This window comes from Empidonax traillii, unplaced genomic scaffold (genome assembly GCF_003031625.1).
Source record: "Empidonax traillii isolate 1590-97213 ecotype Southwest subspecies unplaced genomic scaffold, ASM303162v1 scaffold38:size1800464, whole genome shotgun sequence".
In the NCBI taxonomy this organism is placed as follows: domain Eukaryota; kingdom Metazoa; phylum Chordata; class Aves; order Passeriformes; family Tyrannidae; genus Empidonax; species Empidonax traillii.
Genome location: NW_020955231.1, coordinates 42,700 through 66,957, shown reverse-complemented (window position 1 = coordinate 66,957; position 24,258 = coordinate 42,700). Strand labels below are relative to the sequence as shown.

Genomic DNA, 24,258 nt, shown 5'->3' with positions numbered 1-24,258 from the left:
AGAGGGACTCTGAGAGCAGGGCCTGTTCAAAGTGCTGCAGACTTGTTTGATTTGTGTGAAGATTAAACAGTTTGGTTTGTGTGTGGTGTTAACGCTCTTTTACTTTGGGAAAGAGTTAGGCTGAATTCCCACTGTCCAAGGTCTGACAGTGACAGTAGCTGAGAGCTGATTGAAACATCTGGACTCATAACACTGTTTCTATATTTATGAACTGTGTGGACAGTCAAACTCTGTATAGTGTGAGTTTCATGCAGAGATTTAAGCCTTTAACCTACAGAGTTTCAGCTGACTAAAGTCTATTGTACTGTAATTTGCAGACCTCCAACACCTAAAGAACAGATATTAGTTCACGTGTGAATAAGTTGTGATGCCCTTATTCTACTCTCTTGCATATTCCCTCTCTCCTCCACCATTTTATTCTCTTGAGACCAAACTTTCAGCACTGTTTCTCGTTGATTTTTATTTTTGCCTTAGTTAATGCAAGAAACAGTAACCTACTTGTCATCTTCAAGCAAGCTGAGAGAACTGTGCACAAAAATATAAGTTCTGAGTTGTGATTTATGCCAACACATTGAATCTTTTGTCTTGCATAATGAATCTCTGTAAAGAGGTAGCTTGCAGGAATACCTGGCATCTAGTGTTCACAAATATTTATGGAGGGAAGGGTCTTCCTACTTTCTAAAGGGTACCCACACATGGATATTTTAGCTGTTGTAAGGGGTCTGTAGGTCATAGTTCATCTTCTGTATGTCTGTTTGCACGTTGGTTGAGCTCTCTTCTGAAACTTTAAACCCTGCAAAGGAAAACCGAAACTCTCTGAATAAATATCTTTTAGCCACTAAATTCTGACTTCTAGGAACTGCTTAACCCTCTTCCTGCTAACCCTTCAGACCAACTTTCCCCAGCAGCCTCAGGAAAATCTGGTGACCTTTCCTGTAATACCCATTTGTGTGTGCCACGTTCTTGTTTGTCACTTCTGTCTCACTAGCTGGTTGTTGCAGCAAGTGGAGCAGGTGGTGTCACTGACAAATTCGAGAACTTCTTTTCAGTTATGGAATATGAACAAGGTGTTAGGTCTCCTCTGTATGCAGCAGGCCTGTGTTCAAGAAGGTAGCGAGGTGGCAATCTTGTCTTCTGAGGAGAACTAATTAGCTGATTAATGTAACTATACTATAGAAAGCAAAACCTGCAGTACCCTGTTGCACTGATGGTTTAGTAATCCTGCGGAGCATAGCCAGAATTGGGAAGATACTGTTTCCTACACAGAGAATGAAAAGAACTTTGCACACCTGTCATGTTCTGTTCTGCCCCCAAACCCATAAGGAAGTGGCTTTCCTCTGGGCCTCTGTTTGCTACAGGTTCATTTCTAAAAGCTATGCTAAAAATAATCAAGGTGGCTATAAGGTGGAAAAATTCCTCTACAGAAAACTTCAGGTCTATAGTGCTGATTCTTTAGCGTGCTCAAATGTCAAATCTGTGCTTTCATGTAATGCAGTGACACGTCCATGAACTTTATATTTGGTTGATGGTGAGGAGATTAGCTCCAGCAGCATGCAGTGTGGCACAGACAGCAGAGCTCTTAAGAAGCTGCTGATGTAGTTAATCCACACAGCATGCAGTAGTGCTGTGACTATGTTGGAGGTATCCCTGCAAGGTTAAATCTAAGTTGAGTGCAGTCATATGACTGTCAGTGAGTCCTTTGACAATTGTTGATTAAACAAAAAAAAGAAAGAAAAAAACCCACACCACAAAATCTTGCTGGCATAGTCTTATTCCTTTTTCATAATCTCAGCATTGCAGGAAAATAATAAGAAATATTAGAAAATATAAAAATATGTTTATAAAAATATTTCATATTCTCGCATGTAACCCAAACCCTCTAGTTTACATGACAAGAGAATTATGGCACAGTAATAGATATGCCTCAACACTTCACTTACTAATCAGTCTTGTTTTTAATATCATCAGGAGCATGGTTACCTAACATTTATTTTAGTTTTAGGATTAGTTTTAGGGTTACAATGAGGTTGACCTTTTTTTAAAAAATCAGAATTCTTCATGTGAAACACTGAATTAACAAAGTATCTTACTGTTTGCTGTCACTCTTTCCTCAATACTGGGTTACCATCTGACCCCCTAAACACCTTCCAGTCTAACTATTTAACTCAGCCAACTGTTTCGACTTTTAGCTAAGAAACAAAACAAACACTATTTTCTGGGTCATGGGAAAATTGCCTTCAATGTCTTGCCTTCCGAAATCGCAGGTTTCCGCTCGGGGAGCAGAGGCCAAAACTTTCATCTGGCCAAAATACTCTCAGTAGTAACCAATACTCAGTGCCTGCTTGAAGCCTTGTCAGAACTTCTCAACAGCAGTGTTAGTCATCCTCAAGTGTAAGCATCAGGCAGGAAAGGATTTGTGCAGAGTGGACTGAACATGGCAACTCAGAAACCTTTTTTGAGGAAAATATCTGGTCAGTCTCCCAGCTTTTTCTTTGGTTGTCACCACAAACCTAAGGTCCAGTCAGAAATACCACATCAGTTTATTATATAATATTACATTGTTCCACACATTTAAGGATATAATTAACAGGTTCATCTTTCTGATTTTTTTTTTTTTTTCAGATGTAGAGATGCTTCAGTCCAAACCAGACACTCCAGCTGCTGGAGATGAAATTTCACTAACTACAAAAGACTCAATGCTCCGCAGGTTTTTAGAAGGTGAGACCTGTTTGGAGGGAGGGATGACAGCAGCACAATTAAAGCAATTAAATAGAATTCGATATTTCTCTTAAGGATAGGAGATAGTCCACATTGTTTACTTATTTCAGACAAAGGAATAATTCTCTTTAGTACTTTGTAGACTGTCATAAATAGGTTTTGGAAACCAGTGTTCTGCTTGATTTGTTAACTATTATAGTATTATGCCACCCCCGGTGGTCTAGTGGTTAAGGACGCGGCGCTGTCACCGCAGAGACCCGGGTTTGATTCCCGGTCGGGGCCCCTCCCCAAGCAGATGGAGCTCGTTAGCCCTGTAAGGCAATCCATCTACATCCTGAGGACCTCGCTGCCACCGTCCAAGCTCGCTTGGCCCCGGCAGATGAACCTCAGGATTAAAGGGTGGGCTCAGTTCCGCGCACACTGTGTCTCACCTAAAAAATCCAGTGCGCAGGCTGGAAGGTGTAAAGACCTTCCCCGGTTCTTTGTTCGCGAAGACTGGCCATTATTATGCCACTAACTGTTCTTCAAGTTCTTAAAAAGAGTTAGGAGGTTTTTCACTATTTCTTCACCAAAACAGATGGTGCAGGTTTAGTGGCAAACAGTTATACACTATTAGATGTTCATGACTTAAGTCAAGTTCTGTCCTGAAGGGCTTTGGCACTCTAAAGTCACTGCAAAACTGGATGCTTTTGCCTGTGAAATGGCCAACTTGGTAAAAATGTGGTACATAATGCATCTGGAGGGATCCAGTGTTCAGTGAAGTGACCAGCTTGTTACTCTTACAAACTGTACTCTGTTTTAGGCAGTAGCAAGGATGTGCCAGATTCAGAGGAAGGAGTTTACGAGCCATGTGGTGAAGATGTGTACTACCGGGTGGAACAAGATACTTTTCCACAGGAAATGGCTAACAGACCTCCAGTTCCTGTTCCAAGACCAGAGTCTAGTTCTCCACAGCCAGACAATGAGCTGTACATCTCCAAAAGTGAGTTGGGTACCAGTGGAAACGTAGACCAGTCAACTGTAGTATGGCATTGACATTGGCTTCAGTTGCCAAATAAATGCCAAGAAAGACTACACTTTTTGAGATCCCTGTATTATTTTACTCTGGAGTTGGACCACCTTTGGGATCAGATTTCATATGTTTTTCATCTTCTGTCTACTCTGAAAATACGGGGATGTTGTATCTCAAGATTGTGGCCTGAGCTTGCTCTTAATGAAAGCAGTAGGATGACAGATTACCCCCAAATGGTATAAACAAATCCAACTAAATAGGAAAGATCCTGGTATTATAAGGACACAATCAAGCTAACAAATTGAGACATTGCTGCTCAGTAATAGTGTCATTGATTCAATCACATTTATATAAGGCATGATTTTATACCTCGATATCTCCCTCTGATGTGGGGTTTAATTGAAATTGAAGAAGATTGTGCCTCTTAGTTTGCTAGGCAGTTTTGGAAATCTTGGTCATATTTCACACACACTCTAACAAGAACCACAGTACCATGTGAGAGAGTAATTTCAGTGACTTCTCCTTTCTCCAATGACAGGAGTATGGGGAGAGCATGTCCAGATTTCTTTTAGAGGTGATTGGGCTAAAGTCTTTGAGGTCAATAGAAAGGGAATTCTGCTCTACAGATCTTTGTTTTCTTCAATGGACTTAGTAGGGTAACAGAAGCTGTAATGCACTGCAGAATTGTGTGTGCTTCCCATATTCATCCTTGCTATTCCTGTCTTTGTGAGATGCATTTCAGTATCTAAAGAATGTTTGTTTTGCAGTTTTTGCACAGAAAGCTCTAAGACCTGAGAATCTTTATGTCCCTAGAGGAAGGATTAAGAAAGGTAAGTCAGAAGTTCATTGAAAATCCTTCCAGTAATCCAAAAGCAGATCTGCTGAAATAGCTTCATTTGCATGAAATATGACAGAATAGACTGTTTTACAAAGCTTTGGTGATAATAGTCCTTTATGAATGACCCGACCTTTTTGACCTTATGTGACATTGGAAACTTTTATAACTGTATCTTTTTATCATGTACTCTACATGTATCCCCTGTCTTGGAGTTTATCCTCAGTCAGGATCATAATGGTCATTGAAATCCTTTTTTATGGTGTGCACCATATTACTTCATGCAAATGATGTCCCACTTTTAATGTTCTGTATATATCCACTCCTTGTTAATCATTATTTCCCATGATTTCACTTTTAGCAAACTGATTGCCAGTGCTCTCTGCAAATCCAAAACTCTGTCCTTATACTTTCAGTTCTTATCCTGTGCACTATTAGAGTGCCAGGTACCACATCTAAGCTTTTAGCTCGTGTTGGGAACTTCTCTCTGTGTTACAAATGAGTTACAAAATGCCAGCATCAGTAGAATGAGTTTTCAGTTTCTGGACTTACACTGTACAAATTACCTAGGAAGAGTCTAGCTTTGTGACTGCCAGGGTGAAAGCTCTGCTTTGTGGATTGCTAAGGAAGCTGAGCGCTTTAAGGAATACATTTTATGTTCTCTTAAATTATGATTTTAAGAACAGATACTATGTCTGGGAAGTATTTGTGTACAAGGCTACCTCTCAGCTGGGCTTTTAGCCCTAACAAGTAGCAGGATGGCCTAAGAACAAAACACTTCTTAGGAAACATAAAGTCTGTAATATTGATTTTTTTTTTTCTCATCTAAGAGTGCTTGAGCTCTTTGTATTCACAGGGGAAGGCAGATGCCACAAGTTCAATAATACTTTTGATGGTGTTCTTTCTTCAGAGACAATAGTCAGGCCTGTAAGGGACCTGTCTCAATCAAGCATATATGATCCATTTGCTGGAATGAAAACCCCAGGCCAACGGCAGCTGATTACATTACAGGAGCAAGTGAAAATGGGCATACTCACTGTGGATGAAGCTGTACTTCATTTTAAGGAGTGGCAACTGAATCAGAAAAAGAGATCAGAATCATTCCGGTTCCAGCAGGTACAGACTTACTCTACTGTTTAAGAAATACAGCTCTCTCTCTAGGTTCTATCACAAGCTGTTTCAGAGCGGGTACATTTCTTTCCCAGTTGGAGCAGGCAGGCTGCTAACGCAGTCCCCCAGCTAGCACAGTTCTCTTCTGACACGGAGGGGCTGTTCCCAGGCAGCAGCAAGCAGGTAGCTGTTTTACAGATCCACTTGTCTTGCAGCAGTATTGTTAGTTTTTGGAGATCTATGCACTACGAATTGGACCAAATCCAGTTGGCTAAATTACCTTTCCAGAGGTCACCTAGCAGCTACCTGCTGGCAGGGGACTTCTGGGATGAGCATTTAGCTTGTCAGTTCTCATCCATTTCAGATCATTGAAGACTGTGTCCCAGATGGTGTGTTGGCTGTGAAGTCCTATGTGGTAGATGGTCTAATCCCTCCCTGGGTATTTGTTGATGGCTCCAGGACTGTTCTTTGCAGCTGGGCAAGGTCTAGAAACAGTCATTAGTAAAAGCAGAGTGTTTGGGTGGCTTAACTGAATGAGGGAGTCATTTTGTTGGCAGCAGCAACATAATGACTGTAACTAGCAGTCATAGTTTAAAATTTTCATTCTCAAGTTAGAGGGTCCCTCTTTGAAACCTTGCTTGCTTCTTTTGGAGCCTTTTGTTCGTGCTGTGGCAGTCTGCTCTCACACTTGAGGTGCTGGTCTCCAGTGTGTGATGTTGTTTTGGAACTGTCGGAACAAAGTCGAGGCTTTTCTCATTCTCACTTGAAAGGTCTTCTCTACCCAAAAACAGTCAGAGGAATCCCTTCTCCCATCAGTGAAGAACACAGTGCTACTTTAGCACTTGTCTCTCGAAGAGATGAAGTGGTATGCTCTGTGCCCCATCCCATGAGCAGCTTTCAAAGTCTCTGCTCCAAATCTTGCTTCATGGTACAGCAGTTGCTTCACCTACTTTTCCACCAATTCCACTGTTGTTTCCTCTCAGATTTGTACATATTTCCCTGCTGAAAAAAGTTGTCTTTTTCCTGCCCACCTTTTCACACTGTAAGGTGCAGTATGCTGCCATACAATGGTGAAGAGACTTTGCTCCCAGTTACTCTTCCAGGTGTCCCCTCTTGCTTCACTGGGAATGTCCTGAATTCTTTGAGTTGTCCCTCACACTCTGGGATGTGTGGCAGCCTTTCCTATCCCTGCAGTCAGATTACCTGTTTATTAGTACAGAAAGGACTTTGCAGTTAGTTGATTGTGGTTCTTGTTTCTGTGCCAGTGTCACAGTGAAAACAGAAAATAGAGGGAGTTCTAAACCCAATGTGCTGCTTATCTGCAACTGCCAGTGAGTGTGTGAACTTGACCTTAACATACACAATGAACATCTAAAAAATCTTGGCTTCTGAAAGGCACACATGGATCTCTGAAGGGAGTAGATTAAAACCTGTTGACATAGTTTGGACTTCAGCCAGGTCTAGCAGGCTTTGTTACAGCTTGGCTGCAAAGTTAGATGAAATATAGTATTAGTTTTGTCAGAAAGCTGCTCATCCTCCTTTAGCCAAAGCCCTGAAAAAAATATCTTATGATGTTTCTAGGAAAATCTGAAGCGTCTACGAGACAGCATAACCAGGAGGCAAATGGAGAAGCAGAAAAAGGACAAAAGTGCAGGTAACAGTTTCTGATTCACACATTCTCTGGTAATGAAGCACCTAACCATTTTAATAGGCTCTTCAGGCAGAAATAGGTCCGTGTATATTGTATTTCTGCAATGTTTTAACATGCACATCCATGTGCCAGTTGGCAAAAACGTAGGGAAGCTTCTTCACTCCTCAGTTTCACAGACCAGGAAAATATGCCCACATCTGTGGAATGCATCTTGATTCATTCATGTATAGTTACGGTTGTCCTTATGTGATTGTGTTTAACTTTGTTCTTAAGTGCAAAACCTTTCTCAGAGGCTATAATTGGACAGGTCCTTCTGAGCTGTTCATTTTCCCTTCCAGATTTAGAAATTACAGTACCCATTCGACGTTCTCATAATACTTTGGGGAGACCAGAATGTGGAATATATGAATACACCCCCAGGAAAAATGTTTTTCCACCAAGAAAGGAGTTAAAGCGAGGAGACTGGAAAACAGAAAGCACATCCAGCACAACAAGTAAGCAAGCCCTGAGGGTCACCCTCTCTACAGGAAACCTGGATGGAAAACACTTCCCCAGCCTCACCCTCAAGTCAGCTCAGGGGAGAGGACTTCTGTTCCTGAATCCCAGCACTGACACTGCCACCCCAAACCCTGCATGCCTCAGGCGGGCTGTTCTCAAAACTGTAAAAGCAACTCCAGGTGTACATCAAGGGGTTTGGGCATCTTATGTCTGCATCTCTGCAGGAGGAGTACCTGAAAGCTGAGCAGAAGATTCCCTTGAGTCTTCTTGGGGAAGGCATACCACCTGTCTGCAGTTCTTAAAAGTAGATGGCAGCTGCTCTCTTACTGGAAAGGATGCTCCTGAGCTGTGACTGCCATCAGGCTGTGTGCTCTTCTGGCCTGAAGGGCATATTTATATTTCATTCTGGAAACCGGTCTCTACATGTCATTTCCTCAATTGTTGTAGAAAAAGGACAGCATTTGTCATTGGTAACTGTGGGACCTCTTGAGTGACTTGAACAGTCTGCACATTTTTATTATCTTTGGTTTTTCATTAGGTTTAATTTGTGGAAATTAAATCCCTGCATTCTTGCTCTTATTGCAGACTGAGCAATTCTTGCAGAGAGCATTAGGATCATTTTGGTCCTCTGAAAGGAAAACTGAGTCCCAGTGAGGTTTCTGCCTTTGACTCTTGGCAAGATATAGCTGGCACACATCCAGAGTAGGTGCCTGAGGCAGCTGACTGAACGAGTAACTTGCATACAAGCAGTTGTGAGAGAAATGTGGAGAGTCTGCAGAGTTCTCTGTGTGCAGCTTGGTGCTCTTATGGTATGATTGTGAGAAGGGACCATACCAAGGTATTTAGCACTCTTAAGTGCTGCTGGTTGTACTAGCTGATAAAGAGAGTTATATTATCAAAGCTAATAGGGAGGGGGACTGCATCTTAGGAGAAAACCTCTAGTTACCATTTCAGTATAGAGGTTTCTGAACATTAGTGTCCCAGTATTTCACAGCCCTATAGAACATTACCTGTTTACAACTGAAACCAGCCATAACAGTTTAGGATATGTTTGTGAGTTGCTGTCACCTTTGGAGATGGCATGACTGATTGCAAAAACAATCCCTCCTCTGAGTCCATGACAGTTAAATGGGTTTGTATAGATGGTTACTGAAGGTTGTTTGAACAAACTTGTCATTTTAGCTTGGAAACAGACTAGGAAACATTCTTGCAGTGAGTGAGGGTTGTGAGAGGAGGTGGTAAGCAGCTATTTGGAACAATTACTTCTCAAGCAGTCACTTTTTCCAGTTATGAATATGTGACAGTGCTCAGAGCTGTCTACTTTCATGCAGTTGCTAAAGATATGAGGACTGATAATTTAAATATATATAAAGGCTGGGTGTGTAACCCTTGTGAAAATATTTGCCTGACTTGCCTGGTGATATTGGCACCAGATCTTTTCAGTTAACTTATGGTTATGAGTATTTAATAGAAGATTGGATCTAGATAGGGCAGAAATCTTCTAGAAAGAAAGCATAATTGAATGGTATGGCCCTGTGGTTTGTATGAAATGCTGCTGTTTGGATCCTGGACGTGTGAAAAATAACAGTGGAAATAAATTAAGCAAGAATTAAATTATGTGTACAAGACTTAAGCATGAGGTTGAAAGAGCCCTGAGTTAGTGATTTGCAGTTAAATCACCAGAATTTAACAATCAGTTTGTTTTCTCTTGCTTTCTAGGTAGTGCAAGTAACCGCTCCAGCACTCGGAGCATATTGAGTGTCAGCAGTGGGATGGAAGGGGACAGTGAGGTAAGCTCTCACCTCTGCTATATACCGCTGTTCTTAAGTACATGGCTTTCTTTTCACACAAAAAAAATGGAGCTCAGAGATGGCACTGCACTTGCAGAAATGGAAAAAATGTAGCCACTTCTGTCGTGAAGCTAGCAAGAAGCAAGTTTTGCTGGTCTGTAAACACTTATCTTTGTTTTGTAGGACAATGAAGTCCCAGAAACAACTCGGAGCCGCAGCCCAGTTGCCCACCAAGCAGAGAGGCTGCCTTTCCCAGAAAGGCCTCCCAGAGTGCCTCCTCGAGGTGCAAGCAGGTAAAGCTAAAAGGCAGTTAGTTCAAACATGAGTTTTCCATGAATCCATATGGAAGCCTTGGACAAAATGCGAGGCAGGCAGCAGGGTAGGAAGCAAGTGTGTCTTTGAACAAAATCTACCAGACTCTTATCTGTCCAACACACAGCGTTAGGAATTGTAAGATCCTTGTTTCTCATCTGTAATACCTGGATGAATCAGTTTTCCTAGTTGGTAGCATTCCTACTGCAGTGCTGTCACTGAGGTTCTTACATGGCACCACAAACTTCAGTAACTTGTAAACATTCCAAACAGTTCAACCAGTGCAAGTCTATGAAGTCCAAGCTATCTCAGTACAGATACTAATAAAATTATCCAACTGCTAAAGCAGTAATTACCACTGTGTGGATGCAGCAAGTTCTGTGTGTTGGCTTGGCTCTGGCAAAGAATATAGTTGGAATTTATCTGTAGTCTGTTAGAAAAAAGACTTAGAATCTTTTAATCTGTTCTTATTGCTTTTCATATAATATTCAGGAGAAAGCTACCATACTATCAAAGTTGTACTCCAACCAAGTATTATAGCATCTCTTTACAGTAATAGTAGAATTACTGCAGTTGAAGAGCAGAAGAAATAGCTTGGACAGGAACAGGGCTTTGGCAGCTTGGCATCTGCTCTGTTGCTGAATCACTGATAGCCTGTTTTTCTTCCTGTATGACTATTGCTTGTACAGTATTCTCACATATGATGTTATTGCATATAATGTGTTGTTCCAGAACTCTATTTTCATTTACATGCATTTTTATTCTCTTGTCTTTTTATAGGCCTGTAAGCTGTGAAGACTTTTATCCTCCACCTGTACCACCAAGAGGTCGCTGAATCTCTCAACAACTTTGGAATATGAGATTTTTTCTTTTTATACACGTGTTTGTACAGATATTTTTTTTCTGTCTTAAATTATTTATTAGCAGGACCCAAATGTTTTCATCCCCTTCCTCCTCCCTAAAGCTCTGGTGACTTTACCCATGATTTTCACTGAGACTTCTTGGCCTTCCACATGTTTTTTTAGTTGGAAGAATTTTGGTGCTTTGGGACTTCAAGAAAAAGTGTCACGGTTGGGAAAGAGAATGCTGATGTGTGTCTTAGGAGCCCTGCACTGACATGAAGTTTCCTTTTGACCAAGAAAGCACACATGTCCTTTTAAGAGCTAAATGCTGATAAGCATTGTTACTAAACCCCTCAACATAGTCTGCAAGGGCTTGACTGGAAAACATACTTGAAAAATGAAAGAAAATAAGTTGTTTGAAGAATGCTCATGACAGCAAGAGCAGGTGAATATACTGCTGTTAGGTAAAACATTTTGGGCACAGATATACTGACCTTTCAGAAGGCATAGCATCCTCCTCCAGCAATCATTAAGCCATGGGAGGATGAGAAATTGTCTGTCCTGAAGAATGTATTTTGCATACAGCCTTGAAAATGCCTTTTCCTTTCCCTTCCCTCCCTGAAGAGGACAGACATTAACAAGGGGATGGGGGGGGGGGGTTGCTGCGTTTAACATGAAAATTTCCAAGGTAGTTGGTAATGAACCTGCTGTATATCACAAACCAACTGTACTTAAACCTTTTTTTGTGTAGGGGGGTGGGTATGATGTTATGAAATCACATGACTGGCCTCTCAAATTAGAGGAAGGAACTGGTGGCAGTACTGTCTTCTGTCTCTCTTACATGTGGTCATCATTGAAGCAATATGAAGGCATTTCACTTCATGCTCAGGAATAGTACAGTGAGTCTCCAATTATCAATGCACACGCTTCACAAATACCAGCTGTGTTTTAGCTGGCTGCAGTGGAAACAGGCAGCCTGGGGGCTGGACTCTGCTTGCTCTACAGTTTCTTTCTAGCAATTGAATCCACAACAGCTGTGTCCAGCCTTTTTTCTGCCTGAGGGCTTACAAACTTAAGGAGGCTTCCTGGTTTGGCTCTCTTCCAGACCTTGAAATCTTTTGTGCATATCCTGGCCCTTGGCGGACAAGTATAGGTCTCTGGTTGTCCAAGAGTGACACAGATGGGAATTCTTCAAGTTAACAATCAGGGTGGAGAATTAAGCATCATTACCTACTTGTTTTTCAAGCCATTCTCCCTCTTCCAGCCCCGAAAAAGACATAGATACACCTGTCTTAAGTGATCTCTCAGAAGCAGGTAGGACACATAAAGCTTGTGTCCAATCATGTCAGCTCCTCTTCATCTGTAAGAGAGCAGGTCACAGAGTTGCAGTTCCTTTCTCTTGTAGGGTGACAAACCCAATGTGCGAAGCTGCAGGAGTGACAAGACAGCAACTCTGACTCAACCTGCATGGAATGAAGATGGAGAAGCCCCTGCTGCTTTCAGGGGTATAGGCACATGTTAAATACCATCTATGCATTAAGTTCCCAGTGTATGACTCCAAATATCCTCTCCTTTTGATGATAGAGGGATGCAGGTGTTGTGCTACAGACCTATAGCTACAGAGGTGTCCTTTCTGTTTAGGGTTTTTTTCTTATTTAAAGGACCTCAGTGCCTTCTCCAGTAAGTCTGGCATTATAGACTCTCAATTACAGTTTGCTCTTTGTTCACAGTAGTCAAGGGAATGGTGAGGTGGGAGCTGCCTTCCTGTGCTCCCCTTGGAATGAAACAAGGTTTCCACCACTATTAGGTCAAATTGGAAGCAGGGAAGGAGGTTTTGGTGGTGAAGTGAGGAAAACAGTAGCAAGGATAAGTGAAAGAATTAGGGATAAATGAAATAAACCAAAAGAGGAAATTCACCACCAATTGTTTTCAGCCGTTACATGCTTTGGTTTGCAAACAGCTCCCTGGTTCTGTTTAAAAATTCCCCATCTCCTTAGTGCTGGTTGCAGCTGTGTCCCAGGGCTTGGAGACGTGATGTGATAAGAGGAATTTATCTGCTTCCACATCTGTCAGGCACAGCATAAGGTAGAATTGTAGGATGTGGGGAAAATGGTAATAAGGCAGGAAATTAGGAGAAAAATATGAAAGCGTATCATGCAGAAGATTTCCTTTCAAGGCTATTGGACTGAAGCAGCCCAGGGATCCATCTTCCCAAGCTAATTTTTAATGTACCATACTTAAGTGTTTGCCTTTGCACAATCCTGATAACATCTCTGTGAACTGGATTTTTATTGTTAGTGCTGTGATGAGATGGTTTATATCTGAATTCCTGAGAAGCACCTCCTAAGTAGCCTTTCAAGTCCTCTCTCAGTTGAAGCTCTGATACTTCCTTACTCTGACCTGACCTATCATACAAAATCAAATACTAGTGGGACTCTGTTTTGGAGGAGAGGTGAGCTGGGACAGGTGGAGCTGAGGAATATTATAAATGCATTCTGTTCAAGCCCCTTCCGCACTGCCAAAGGGAGGGAGATTGAAGATGCAGCTGAAGTCTCAGGCATTCCTGTCTCACTTCTGCTGGATTAATTAGGGATCTCACTGACCAGCAATCACTGCGAAACTATCACCCTATCAAGGAGAAAAGGTGCTAAAAGTGCTAAAATGGCTTCACTCTTAAATGCAGGTAAACAACTGGGATGCAGGCATGACTTCCAAGTCTCTTGCAGGCCAGTAGAGATGCCCCTGCTTAGCCACCAAAGTGTATGTTCCACATAGGTTGGATTCATGTAGTTGCTTTAAGCCTCTTACATCTCAATATATGGAGTCCTTCTGCCTCTAGACTCCATTTGTGCTGGTGAGCATGTGGTGTGTGTTGCTTCCACCCAGGATGAGAAGTGTGCTGAAACTGAAGCTTAGAAGAGACCAGAGAAGAAAACTGCATGCAACCAGATTGTTGGTTACTCAAGAATATGCTTGGGGGGGAGAGTGGGAATGAAGAGAAGAGTGTTTCTGATGGACATTAGAGTTCAAGGACTGAACAGATATTAAAGTTGGTGGTAGAAGTGGCCTGGCCAGCAGTGGGGGCATCATCCAATCCACTAAACTCACCTGGCAGCTGGCTGGCCCAGGGGAACTGTTTGCTCTTTGTACAGTATGCCTTGAAAACCCTGCTGCAGCAGATAGCTCTGGCTGGCCCTGTTGCTGACTGAGAGACTTTAATACTGAATAAACTGAACATGCTGAAGCCTCCTCTCTCTGTCTCCCAAGGGCAAGTTATTCTGTTTTGGACTGAGATGCAATGACTAGAAAGAAGCATATGCTGTTACCAAAGCTGTCTAGGTTTTCTTTGTGGGTAATATAAGCAGCGTTTTTGCATAGGTTTTGCCAGGTATCTCTCCCTGCAGGGACCTTCTACCAAAACAGGCAAGACATGGTAGATGCTCTATCTGGAAAAGGCTTTATACTAACGCATCTTCCAAAATGTTTGGATTGGTAGACTGACTGTGTAAGACCATAAGGAGAAAAGCTTCTAGTCTAAGTATAGTGGTCAGTGGTTAATAGGAACATCTGTTTTTGCATCATTCCTACAAAGCATGGATGGCAGGTACCAGCACGGAGCAGTTCCTGCCTTCTGCTCATGTCCCTCATTGTCTGTTTGTTGGCTTGTGCAATATTTGAGAAGATGGTGTAGCTCACTTTTTTTTTAAATATCAGATAGCCTCTGAATGTTTTTATTGTATGCGTTGTTTAAAAGTTGTCTGATGAATTAATCCTTAATACCGTGAGCTTTTTGGATTGGAGGATTTGTTTGGGTTTTTTTTACTTTGGACTTATAGCTTGATGTAGTTCCAAGTTGACAGGCAGGTTTGCAGGCTTCATCTTAACCAGCACTGATGGAAACCTTCCCCTGGGTTGGGTCCGGGTGTGGCTGTGTGGCCTCAGTGCCCACCCTCGGCCCCTGCAGCTCCTGCTGCCTGTGCGAGGGGTGTGGAGGGTGGGACCCTGTACGATACAGAATCAATTAGGCTGGGAAAGACCTGTCAAGAGTCCAACCTACGACCGAACACCACCCTGTCAGCTACAGCATGGGACTAAGTGCCATGTTCAGTCTTTCCTTAAACACCTCCAGGTATGGTGATTCCATCACCTCCCCGGGCAGCCCATTCCAATATCTAATCACCCCTTCCGTGAAGAAATTCTTCCTAATGTCCAACCTAAATCCCTCCTGGTGCCTCTTGAGCTCATGTGCTCTCGTCCAGTCGCTGGCTGCCTGGGATAAGAGCCCGACCCCCCTCGGGTACAGCCCCCTTTCAGGTGTTTTTGGAGCGACAGGTCTCCCCTGAGCCTCCTCCTCTCCAGGCTACACCACCCCGGCTCCCCGAGCCGCTCCTCACGGGACTTGTGCTCCAGCGGGGACTCGCACACAGCCCCGCGCCGCGATGTTCCCAAATAACTGCAGATGACTGAATCGATCAAAATGTTTCGATTTTATCAGGTGTAATTAAACCGGGTAAGACCAGACCCCGCTCTCGCCCGGCCCGCTGTGTGCCCGCCCGCAGCCCCCCCGGCGGCGGCCGCAGCGCTGGCGCTCCCGTGGCGCTCCCGGGCTGCCGTAGCGCCCCCGCGGTTCCGGCGGCCGGGCGGGTGACGTGGCGGGCGGGGCGGAAGTGTCGTGTGCGGCGGGCGCGGGCCGGTGCCGCGGCGGGGCCTGCTGGGTTCGCCGAGGCCCGAGATGGCGGCGCCGGGGCTGCTGCTGCTGCTCCTGCCGCTGCTGCCGCTGCGCGCCCGCGCCGACGAACACGAGCACACGGTGAGGCCGCGCACACGGCTTCCCCCGGCAGCGGCGCCCGGGGAGCGCGGCCGGGCGGGCGGGACGGGGGGCGGCGGGCCGCGGCCGCGGGAGGAGCGGGCGGGTCCGGCCCCGCGGGGCTCCCCCCGCGCCCCCTGCGCCGCCCGGGCTGTGGGGGAACGCGGGGTCGGGCCCCGCTGGCCGGTCCGGGTGAGCGGGGCGCTCGGGGCAGGCCCGCCGGGCTCCCTGATCCGGCTTGCACATCCTTGTGCGGCCGGGCGCGGTGTCCCACCTTTTCCTGGAGCGATAAACGCCCCGGCAGGTACGCGGGCTGTGTTTGGAGAGCACTGTTTGCCCCTCCCGGCAGGATGTTTGCTCTCGCTGCAGAGCACAGCCCCACTGTGACAGGGACACGCTGCGGGGCACAGCTCGCCTTGGGAGAGGGAGGGATGGCTGGGAATGGCCTGGGGAGTGAGGGCAGGACAGGGACACTGACACGAACACTTCAGGAAAACAGGTGATGCGATGCTGCTGACTTGAGCGTTCACCTATTGGCGTGAGCACAGGTTAAAGTGCTTGCGGTATTGCCCGAAAAGAATCTCTAAGAAGGGCTTCATCAGTTCCAGGTTTTTACGCCAGTGTTGTTTCCCATGGCTTTTGGTGTGGGAGGGTGGAAGACTCTGTGATGAGCTGAGATGTGATTTTGGAACGAGACTTTGCCAAAACCCATCCCTGTTTGCTCCAAGTGTATAGCGTGTGGCTGTGGTTAAACAGTGTCTGTCTGACTGTCAGGACTTCCAGTGCTCTCTCGATCAGCCTGACTGGCGAGCGCTTGCTCAGTTTCTTAAGACGGCTTTCTCTAGATGTGCTGTGGTAAGCTTAGTAAATGTTCTTAATAAAACAGATTAACGTATTGATGTTTTTTGTATAAGCAGTTGTTAATTAGTTGCCTAATTCCATGCGTTTTTGAGGAATTGAAAACTGCTTAGGATTGTCTTTATTTTTTTTAAAGGGAAAGGGATTTATCAGTGTTGCAGTTAATGATAGAAAAGTTAAGATAATATTGAGTACTTTCAAGGAGCAGATATTCTTTGAACAAGCTTAGATCCCAGTTTTGTTGCTGAGCCTGTGTTTTAGAGTTAGTTTTCCACTGAGGTAACATGGTTTTTGGTATAGCACTGTGTTTATTTTAAAGGCTGGTTGATTTAAGGGATAGTTCATTATTAATGCTGGTAATCTTCTGGGGGAACAGGAATTTATTTGGTTTTGAACTCTCCCTTCAAAAGTGATTTCTGATGGTTTTTAAGTTTTCTGAATGATTACTTAAACAATTACCAATGGAAATCACAAATTCCTTTTAAGGGCTTGTTGCTTTTTTTCATCTGAATTACTCAAATCTCCTAGATTATAACTGTCTTTTGGTTTAGTATTCTTGTTTGCGTGGTGACCAGTTTATTAATGTCATGTGATAGGTTAGGAATAGTTGATGTAGAAAGACAGTTACCTTTTTTAGAAGGCTGTCTCCTTGCTTAGATATTTTGATACTTTAATCTTCTATGGGAGGTTGGACTGGAAGCATTAGCAGCATGAATGAAACATGAAGAGAATTTTGTAGTAGTATGCTGATTTTGAGATCAAAAACCTGAAGGAAATATTCCTTAAACACTGCATTTTCGTGAATTTCAGTTTTAAATGTGTTTATAGTTGGGAGATTAATTTTTCTATAATCAAGGGGCTTTATTACATTTCAGAGTTTCTGCTCATTTTTGGAGGAGTGAAGGGGAAATTTAGGATTTGGTAACCTCAAAGTGTAAATTTTCACTAACTTTAAGACTGGAGATCTGTTGTGTGAATACACATCTGTACGTGCTGCCATTTCTTATTAACTCTCCTGTGTGTGGCTTCTTGTGCTCAAGCACTTGGGCTGTCTGGTGAAGGTGTGTTGGCGCATCTTGCCACAGTTTACTTTTAGCTGCTGATGTGCAGGACCTTATCAGTACTGAGCCTGCTGGGCATACAGAAGCGCTGTCTTAGGTGTTTAATGCCCTGTGTTAGCAGGCTAATATTTTTAATGTGGTTGCTGCTATAATATGTAATAGTGTACCATATTTATAAAATTATACAGATGTGTGCTTTAGTATGTTTTTAGGTCTATAAGTACTATTGTTTCTGCGGGTGATAGGTATGGTAGTGTCACTGAACCAAAAACTAAATCCTTTATCTTAAATTTATTTTTAAAAATCACACCTGCATTTCTTTGGAGGAAGAATAGTGTAAATACAATTATAAACAAATGAATATTTAAAATCAATAATCAAGATAATTTGAATATTTCAAGAGAAATTTGGGTTTCACACAGTATTTAAAATATCCATTGTCAAAAGGCAGTACAGTAGCGTAACTTCAGACCGCAACAGAGCAGTATATCAGAAACTAACTGAAAACCTGTCTGCTGATACTTTAACTTATTGTCATGCTTCAGAGCACGTCATGCACTTGCTCACTGCCTGTATTCTATAATTGCACTATTTTTTGACAGTTCTTCTTTTATTTGTGGAAGTAATATTATCAATAGGGTAGGTGACCTTATCACAATGTGTGCTGATCCTGCAGAAGCAGGGCTGGTCTGCTTTCACATCTTCTCTTGCCAGACTTGGTGGAGTTGATGATGAAACAGACAAACCATGAAAGCGTTCTGAAATATTCCGAGGGTTTTGTTGCAGGGGAATGGTCTGAGGAGTAGGTAGCATTTCAGTTTTAACGTTGCTTCAGTTTAATTGTCAGTGTTCTTGTAAGCGTGGAAATACATGACAAACGTTGAAAAATAAACAAAACCCAGGCTATACTGTGTAGCAAAATTCCTAATTTGTTATGTTTGAGAAAAATATTTTGTTTGACCTACATCCCGATGAAGTATATTAAAGCTCTGAGCCTGTAAGGTTTGTTTAAAATTAATACATAAAATTAGGAGCTTTGTAAAGTGTCTGAAAATAGTCAGTTAGAGAACCATTGTGGAAAATATTTCAGCACGTGCAAAATATTTATTTGCATATGAAGTTGTGTGCAGATGAGCAGCCTGATTCCTCTTTGAAATTCTCCTGTTTCCATTTTGAAGAGGTGAAATAAATGTCGTGGAATCGGGACGTGGCGTGCCTGAGCAATCTTGTGCATCTCGCAAGTGTAACAGTAAAAGTACTGCTTGTACAGTAGTTCACACTGTGCTGCTGGTGCAGTTCTACCCTCGTTTTGGTGAGGCCTACAGTTCAGAGAGAAATGAAGAAGTGTTACTAGAAATAACCTACTTTATCCAAAGGAGAGCATCCACAGTTTAATAGGCTATGGATGTAAGCTGCAAGCATTGAGTACTGTGACAGTGCTTGATAGAGTATCTGGGAACCAGAAGCCTGGGATATTACCTGCCAGTTGAGTCTTGCTTGCTGCCCCTTCTATTTCCTGTCCTGCTTTTACAGCTTTGCTCTGCAGGTTACAGATAATGTTGGTCCTTTTTTTCCTCCCTGAAAGACGTACGTTGTGGAAAACCTCATTCCAAACTTCAGTTTGAGAAAAGGACTAAAATTGCATACTTTCTGAAAGCAGCTGTCTCGATTTGAATTTATTTTGCTGAATCATCACATAAGATTTGGCAGTTATAATCCTCTCCCTCTCTCCATCTTTTTTTGCAAAGTGTTTTCATGGTTTAAAGAACATCAACAACTTGACAGTCTCATATCCTTGTATGCAATCTTTTGTATACTGACTTAATCTAGCCTTAATAGTTTTGTTGAATAAATAGTTTATTTCTAGAGTTACCATGCTAATTTCTGCAGTTGTGCAAAGAGAACATAAAGTTGCTTTCCACGTCATAAGTGCCCTATTGGGCAACAGGAAAGGAAGATGCATGTACTATGCTGAAGGTAGTTTCAGTATTGCTACAGTGGAATAATTTTTAAATCATATAGACACATGGAAATTGTATTAAGCCTCAAAGTGGTGCACACTCCCAATTTTTCAGTAATTGTATTGCATGAAAGAAGTCCACACTTGGCCAGGTCAGACAGCACAAGCTTCATAGCAGTTCAGTGTTCTGCAGGGAACTAGAGCAGACCCATCTATTCAGGCAACAAGGCAGCACTACAGACAGGTTGGACGTGATTTTAGCTTGCACATGCACAACATCTACAGCCCAGTGCTCTGTACAGGCAACGTGACCGTATTGTGCTGCTTTGGAACAGATGTCCCCAGCTGTGATGAGAGTTGTAGCTGATACGTAGTTGCGCTTGAGGTGCGGGTTAGTCCTTCACCACCTGGTTGGCAATTACAGACAAAAGTTTTTGAAGGTTTATCTCTCCTTAATCAGATTGTAACAGCTATATGGTAGGTAACTTGTGTTGATGCTGGAACTTTTCAGGCTGCCCCTATGGAGAGATCATTGTATACTCCGTATAGTTACTGAAATTACTGAGCTGATATTAGGCTTAGTGCAGAAAAATATGGAAAGCTTACGGAACAAGTACTACATTTTTTTATAAATTACAAGTGAAATGTAAATAAAATTATGGTTTGTAATCTTCTCTCATACATGGAAGTGGTGAACTCTGTGAATTGTGGCACCGTGACCAAGTTGTTAAATGCTTGTGTCTATGAATATATTTAGGATCTCTGAGCTATATGCTATATATTATCCTTTTATATGAACTGAAACCAGAAGAGCTTGCTGAGTTATACCACAGTACAGATTGCAGCATCTTATTTGTTGACCTTCTTTGTCTTGTCATTTACTATTTTCATCTTGGCTTATTTTATGTTCTCTCTCTCGTAATGTGACCTTTTGCTGAAAGGTGTGTTGTATGTAAGCTTTCTTTCAACCTAGAAGTCGTCATATAGAGGTTACAGATACTCTAGTTCTTTGTCTTGCCTAAGTAAGAGTTTTCTTTTATGTTGACACTGTTATTTGTTGGAGATGTTTTGATATTATGAGGGAACTAATGAAAAATAAACCCAAACAACCAAAAAACTCCAAACACCACATTCTCAAACTCTTTCATAGCACTGTGTTCTTGCCACCAATTACCCTACCATTAGGCTAAGAATATAAGGATATGTCATGGCAGGGAAACATGTTTAAATGTGAAAGCTCATCTTTATAACTGAGAATGAGCAAACCCCCAAAAATTTAGGGAGCAGACAATCTAGACACCACCTCTAAATTTAGGCTGAAGTTCTTAAGCTGGTTTTCTTCCTGGAGCCCCCTTAATTTGGGGAGGCCACTGGGAGCACCTGATGGACTGCAAATTGCTGTGACTCAGGACTGCTTAGAGTGAGGTGTAGCCTGGGCTGGCTGAGGGGCTGTGTGTGTTTATGTAGCAGCCCTGGGCAGATTTCTCTTGTGCTGTTCTGGGGCGGGGGGGGTGTGAGAAAGGAGGAAGTAATAAATGCAGACTGAATTCTTACGTTTGATTTGGTCCCTTTTCTCTCCGGAGCAGACTGATGGCCTCTTGGAGTCACTGTGGGAAAAACTTATAAGCCCTAAAGGAGGGCTAAACACCACGCAGATAAGAGACAAGCAAAGACCAATTTTTTTTATTGCAGATGTTGTAATTACAATGTAGTTACATTATCAGATCAGAAAATATAGCAAGATTTTGACTGGTGTGTTCGTATTCGGTTGGTTTCTGCCGCTTCTGTCATTTCTGTTATAATTCCAAAAATGCAGAGATCCCAGCTCAGTGTAAAGCAGGTCAGAAAAAAGCAGCTAAGTATAGCAGTGGTCAATGCTTTCTTTATTCAGGCACTGTCAAAGAAGAACTCACAGACCTAAGGATGTTGTCATATTCTATTACTGAAGGTTGAACAGAGACATAGCTCAGCTCACATGTAAGCTGTTCATTACAAGGAGTAGTGCTAAAGTGGGCTCTTGACAAGTAAAGACCATTTTGAGGAAGGGCTGGAAATATGTTCTGCAGCTGTTAGAGGAAGAAACAGAAGACATGCTAGACATAACAGTCTGAGAAGAGATATGGACCAACTTGTCCCGTGTTACCTTGGCAAGAGCTAGAGGCAGATTCGAAGTGCAGATTCCACTATCTCCTGCTGCAGCTGAGGGAGTTTGAACTGTGATTTTTCTTTCTTTTTTCTTTCTTTCCCAACTTTCTTTGTATAACTGTACTGCATTGGTATAACCGTTCTGGTTGCTGGCAGAGAGGAGTAATGTCTACCTTTTCTTGCTGTGTTGTTTACTCTTTCTTTGATCCTTCTTTGACATGCTTTATCTGTCAGAAGTGTTCTGATGTGTGTGCTCTGCAAGTGGGCAGGTTTGTGAAACTGATAAGTGTTTGGTCTCTGCTGCAGCTCAGAATGAAATAGGTAAGATTTTTAAGTTTCTTATTGGAAATCACTCACATAAGAGGCTGGAATGACCCTTGTACATCTTTGTAAACAAAAAAGATGAGGCTTGTAATAGAGATGATGTGTTAGTTTAAAGGGATTAAATTATTTTCCAAAGCATGTTTGTTTAAGTCCTTGAGTTAAACTTTTAAACACCTCATCTGAAGAATTTATTGCATTCCACGTGCACCTAATTATTTGAGTTAACCTCTTGGTACAGCTGTGGTTATTCAGAATAAATGGAGTTAAAGAACCTTTGTTCATTTTTTAAAAAGGGAGATGCAGAACTGTATTCAGAATTTCAGTTGTGCACTATGAAATAGTTATGGCTAATTAACATTTGATTTTCTTTGCTTCTCCAGTGTGTTTTGTGTCTGTGGTTTGGTCTTAAAATAGTACTTTATTCTTCTGTACCTAAAAAAAAAAAAAAAATCAGAACCTATGTGATGATTGTGCTTTCATGTATATGTAGTTATAATTAGGTGTTTTGCCTTAAAAGTTATATCACTCTCCCTCCTATTCTGTTGAAGTTATAGTAAGTGAAGAAGTTGTGTTGTCTGAGAGGCTTTGTGTAGTAAGCAGCAAATCTGATACCTCATCCAGTTGCACACAGATATAGTGCAAGTAATTATCTGAGATCACTTAATTCTCCTGGATTCATGCAGTATTTGAATTCTGATAGATTAGTGTCTTTAAATATTTTTTTTGTTATTCAGCAGTAATAAGGGCTTGAAAAAATTCCTGACTCCTAGACAAGGAATAAAATTTTTCTGGCTAACAGTAGCTGTGGAAAGTGAAGGGTGAATGTTCCCAGGAAGAATTTTATGGCAGCCACCAGACTGCTTGCTGTTCTGTTTTTTTCACTGTGAGAATGTTGGAAACGCATCAAAATACAGTTCTTCTGTCTGACTTCTTTGCCTCTTGGCTACAGTAGGTATCCAGCAGTTTGATTTTAGTGTTTCCTGTGAGGCATTGCGCTCTTCTGGGAATTTTGAATGCAATTTATACCATCAGTAAAATGAAAGCGAGCTGCATTTTAGGAAGGTACAGTATACATGTCACTGTGGGTAGATTAGTTAATTTCTTTGCTAAGATCTCGTATAACAAGACATTAATTTGATATTTCCTTTTTCTCAGTGGAGATAAGCAGAATTTGGCTTTGAACTGATGTGTTTCCACAAAATTTGTAAAAGCTTATTTATTTTTGAGACTTCTGCTTTTCTCCACTTCTGCTCTCTACATCTTCTGCTTCTCTCTTAAATTTGTATTAATCCACCTCATTTGATACTTCAGTGATAGGCTCTAAGAAACTGTATGATCAGCTAAGCTTTTTCTTTGTTAGAAAGCAGGCTGAAAATCTTACCTAGAATCCCTATCACCCAAAAGTCAAACATGCTCAGTTGTCTTTATATGTCACTGTTGCCTGTGATTCAACAATCCTGCTCTCCTAGTTAACATGAATGAGAGCTTCTTGAACATTTTTATTCTGCTCAGATTCTCGTCTAACTCAATAACTTTATCTTTCAGTACCAAGATAAAGAGGAAGTTGTTTTATGGATGAATACCGTAGGACCCTACCACAATCGCCAAGAAACATACAAATACTTCTCTCTTCCCTTCTGTGTGGGATCAAAAAAAAGCATCGGCCATTACCATGAAACCCTAGGGGAAGCACTTCAAGGAGTCGAATTGGAATTTAGTGGTCTCGACATCAAATTTAAAGGTAAGCAATTCACAGTGCCTTTAGTCACTTAAAAAATTACATGAAACCTTAAAACTTGGGGGTTTTAACTAGAAGAACTGAAAATTTGTTGCTGCTAGCAGCTGAGTGTGTCTTGTACCCTGCGAGGTTGTCTAGCACAACTGACTTTTGAATTTACAGTGAAGGTTTCATCTGTGTGCCCTTGAAGGAAAATGCTTGCAGCAGATACGTGCTTCTGAAGTAACTGATTACATTTTAAAAAGTACAACTAAGCTTTTTTTGCATATGAATGTTTAAATAATTACTGGAATTAATATTCTGGAATTATTAATTCTGAAGATGTCATTTTTCCTCTGATATTGAGTACTTTCAGACTCTCTGCAATTGCAAAGGAGTAGCAAGGGCTCAAAGTTCTACCTTAACGCAAAGTTAATTATTGTACCCTTCTAGTTACTGTCTCGTTTAAAATGCCTTTGACAAACACCTTTATAGGATTGGCCCTAACTCATCATATGCCAGTCAGGATGAAGCTGGTCTGCTTTTTTTCCTGTTGTTTCCTGCCCTCTCCATCTTGCCATACTGTTCCAGAGAAGAAATTTAACTTCTTTTGCAAAT

The 24,258-nt window shown here is 42.1% G+C and overlaps 2 protein-coding genes across 8 annotated transcripts in view; both read left to right on the top strand.

Moving 5' to 3' along the window:
- The window catches only part of PIK3AP1 (phosphoinositide-3-kinase adaptor protein 1), a 46,247-nt gene extending 32,235 nt beyond the window's left edge, over positions 1–14,012 (top strand). For 3 of the 5 annotated variants that reach the window (XM_027878049.1, XM_027878045.1, XM_027878050.1), the window contains 10 exons: positions 2,623–2,718; positions 3,521–3,700; positions 4,498–4,560; positions 5,476–5,681; positions 7,257–7,329; positions 7,665–7,820; positions 9,544–9,614; positions 9,798–9,907; positions 10,707–12,112; positions 12,143–14,012. In XM_027878049.1, coding sequence (XP_027733850.1) covers positions 2,623–2,718; positions 3,521–3,700; positions 4,498–4,560; positions 5,476–5,681; positions 7,257–7,329; positions 7,665–7,820; positions 9,544–9,614; positions 9,798–9,907; positions 10,707–10,761 — 1,010 coding nt within the window. In that variant the 3' untranslated portion in view covers positions 10,762–12,112; positions 12,143–14,012. The remainder of the gene's footprint in view (positions 1–2,622; positions 2,719–3,520; positions 3,701–4,497; positions 4,561–5,475; positions 5,682–7,256; positions 7,330–7,664; positions 7,821–9,543; positions 9,615–9,797; positions 9,908–10,706; positions 12,113–12,142) is intronic. The other 2 variants (XM_027878047.1, XM_027878046.1) reach the window with 2 other exon arrangements.
- A 1,451-nt stretch (positions 14,013–15,463) lies between these two features.
- TM9SF3 (transmembrane 9 superfamily member 3) overlaps positions 15,464–24,258 on the top strand; it is a 43,595-nt gene continuing 34,800 nt past the window's right edge. Inside the window, exons 1-2 of one of the 3 annotated variants that reach the window (XM_027878042.1) lie at positions 15,464–15,578; positions 23,469–23,664. In XM_027878042.1, coding sequence (XP_027733843.1) covers positions 15,501–15,578; positions 23,469–23,664 — 274 coding nt within the window. In that variant the 5' untranslated portion in view covers positions 15,464–15,500. Of the gene's footprint in view, positions 15,579–15,762; positions 15,880–21,760; positions 21,921–23,468; positions 23,665–24,258 lie in introns of those variants that run through there. The other 2 variants (XM_027878043.1, XM_027878044.1) reach the window with 2 other exon arrangements.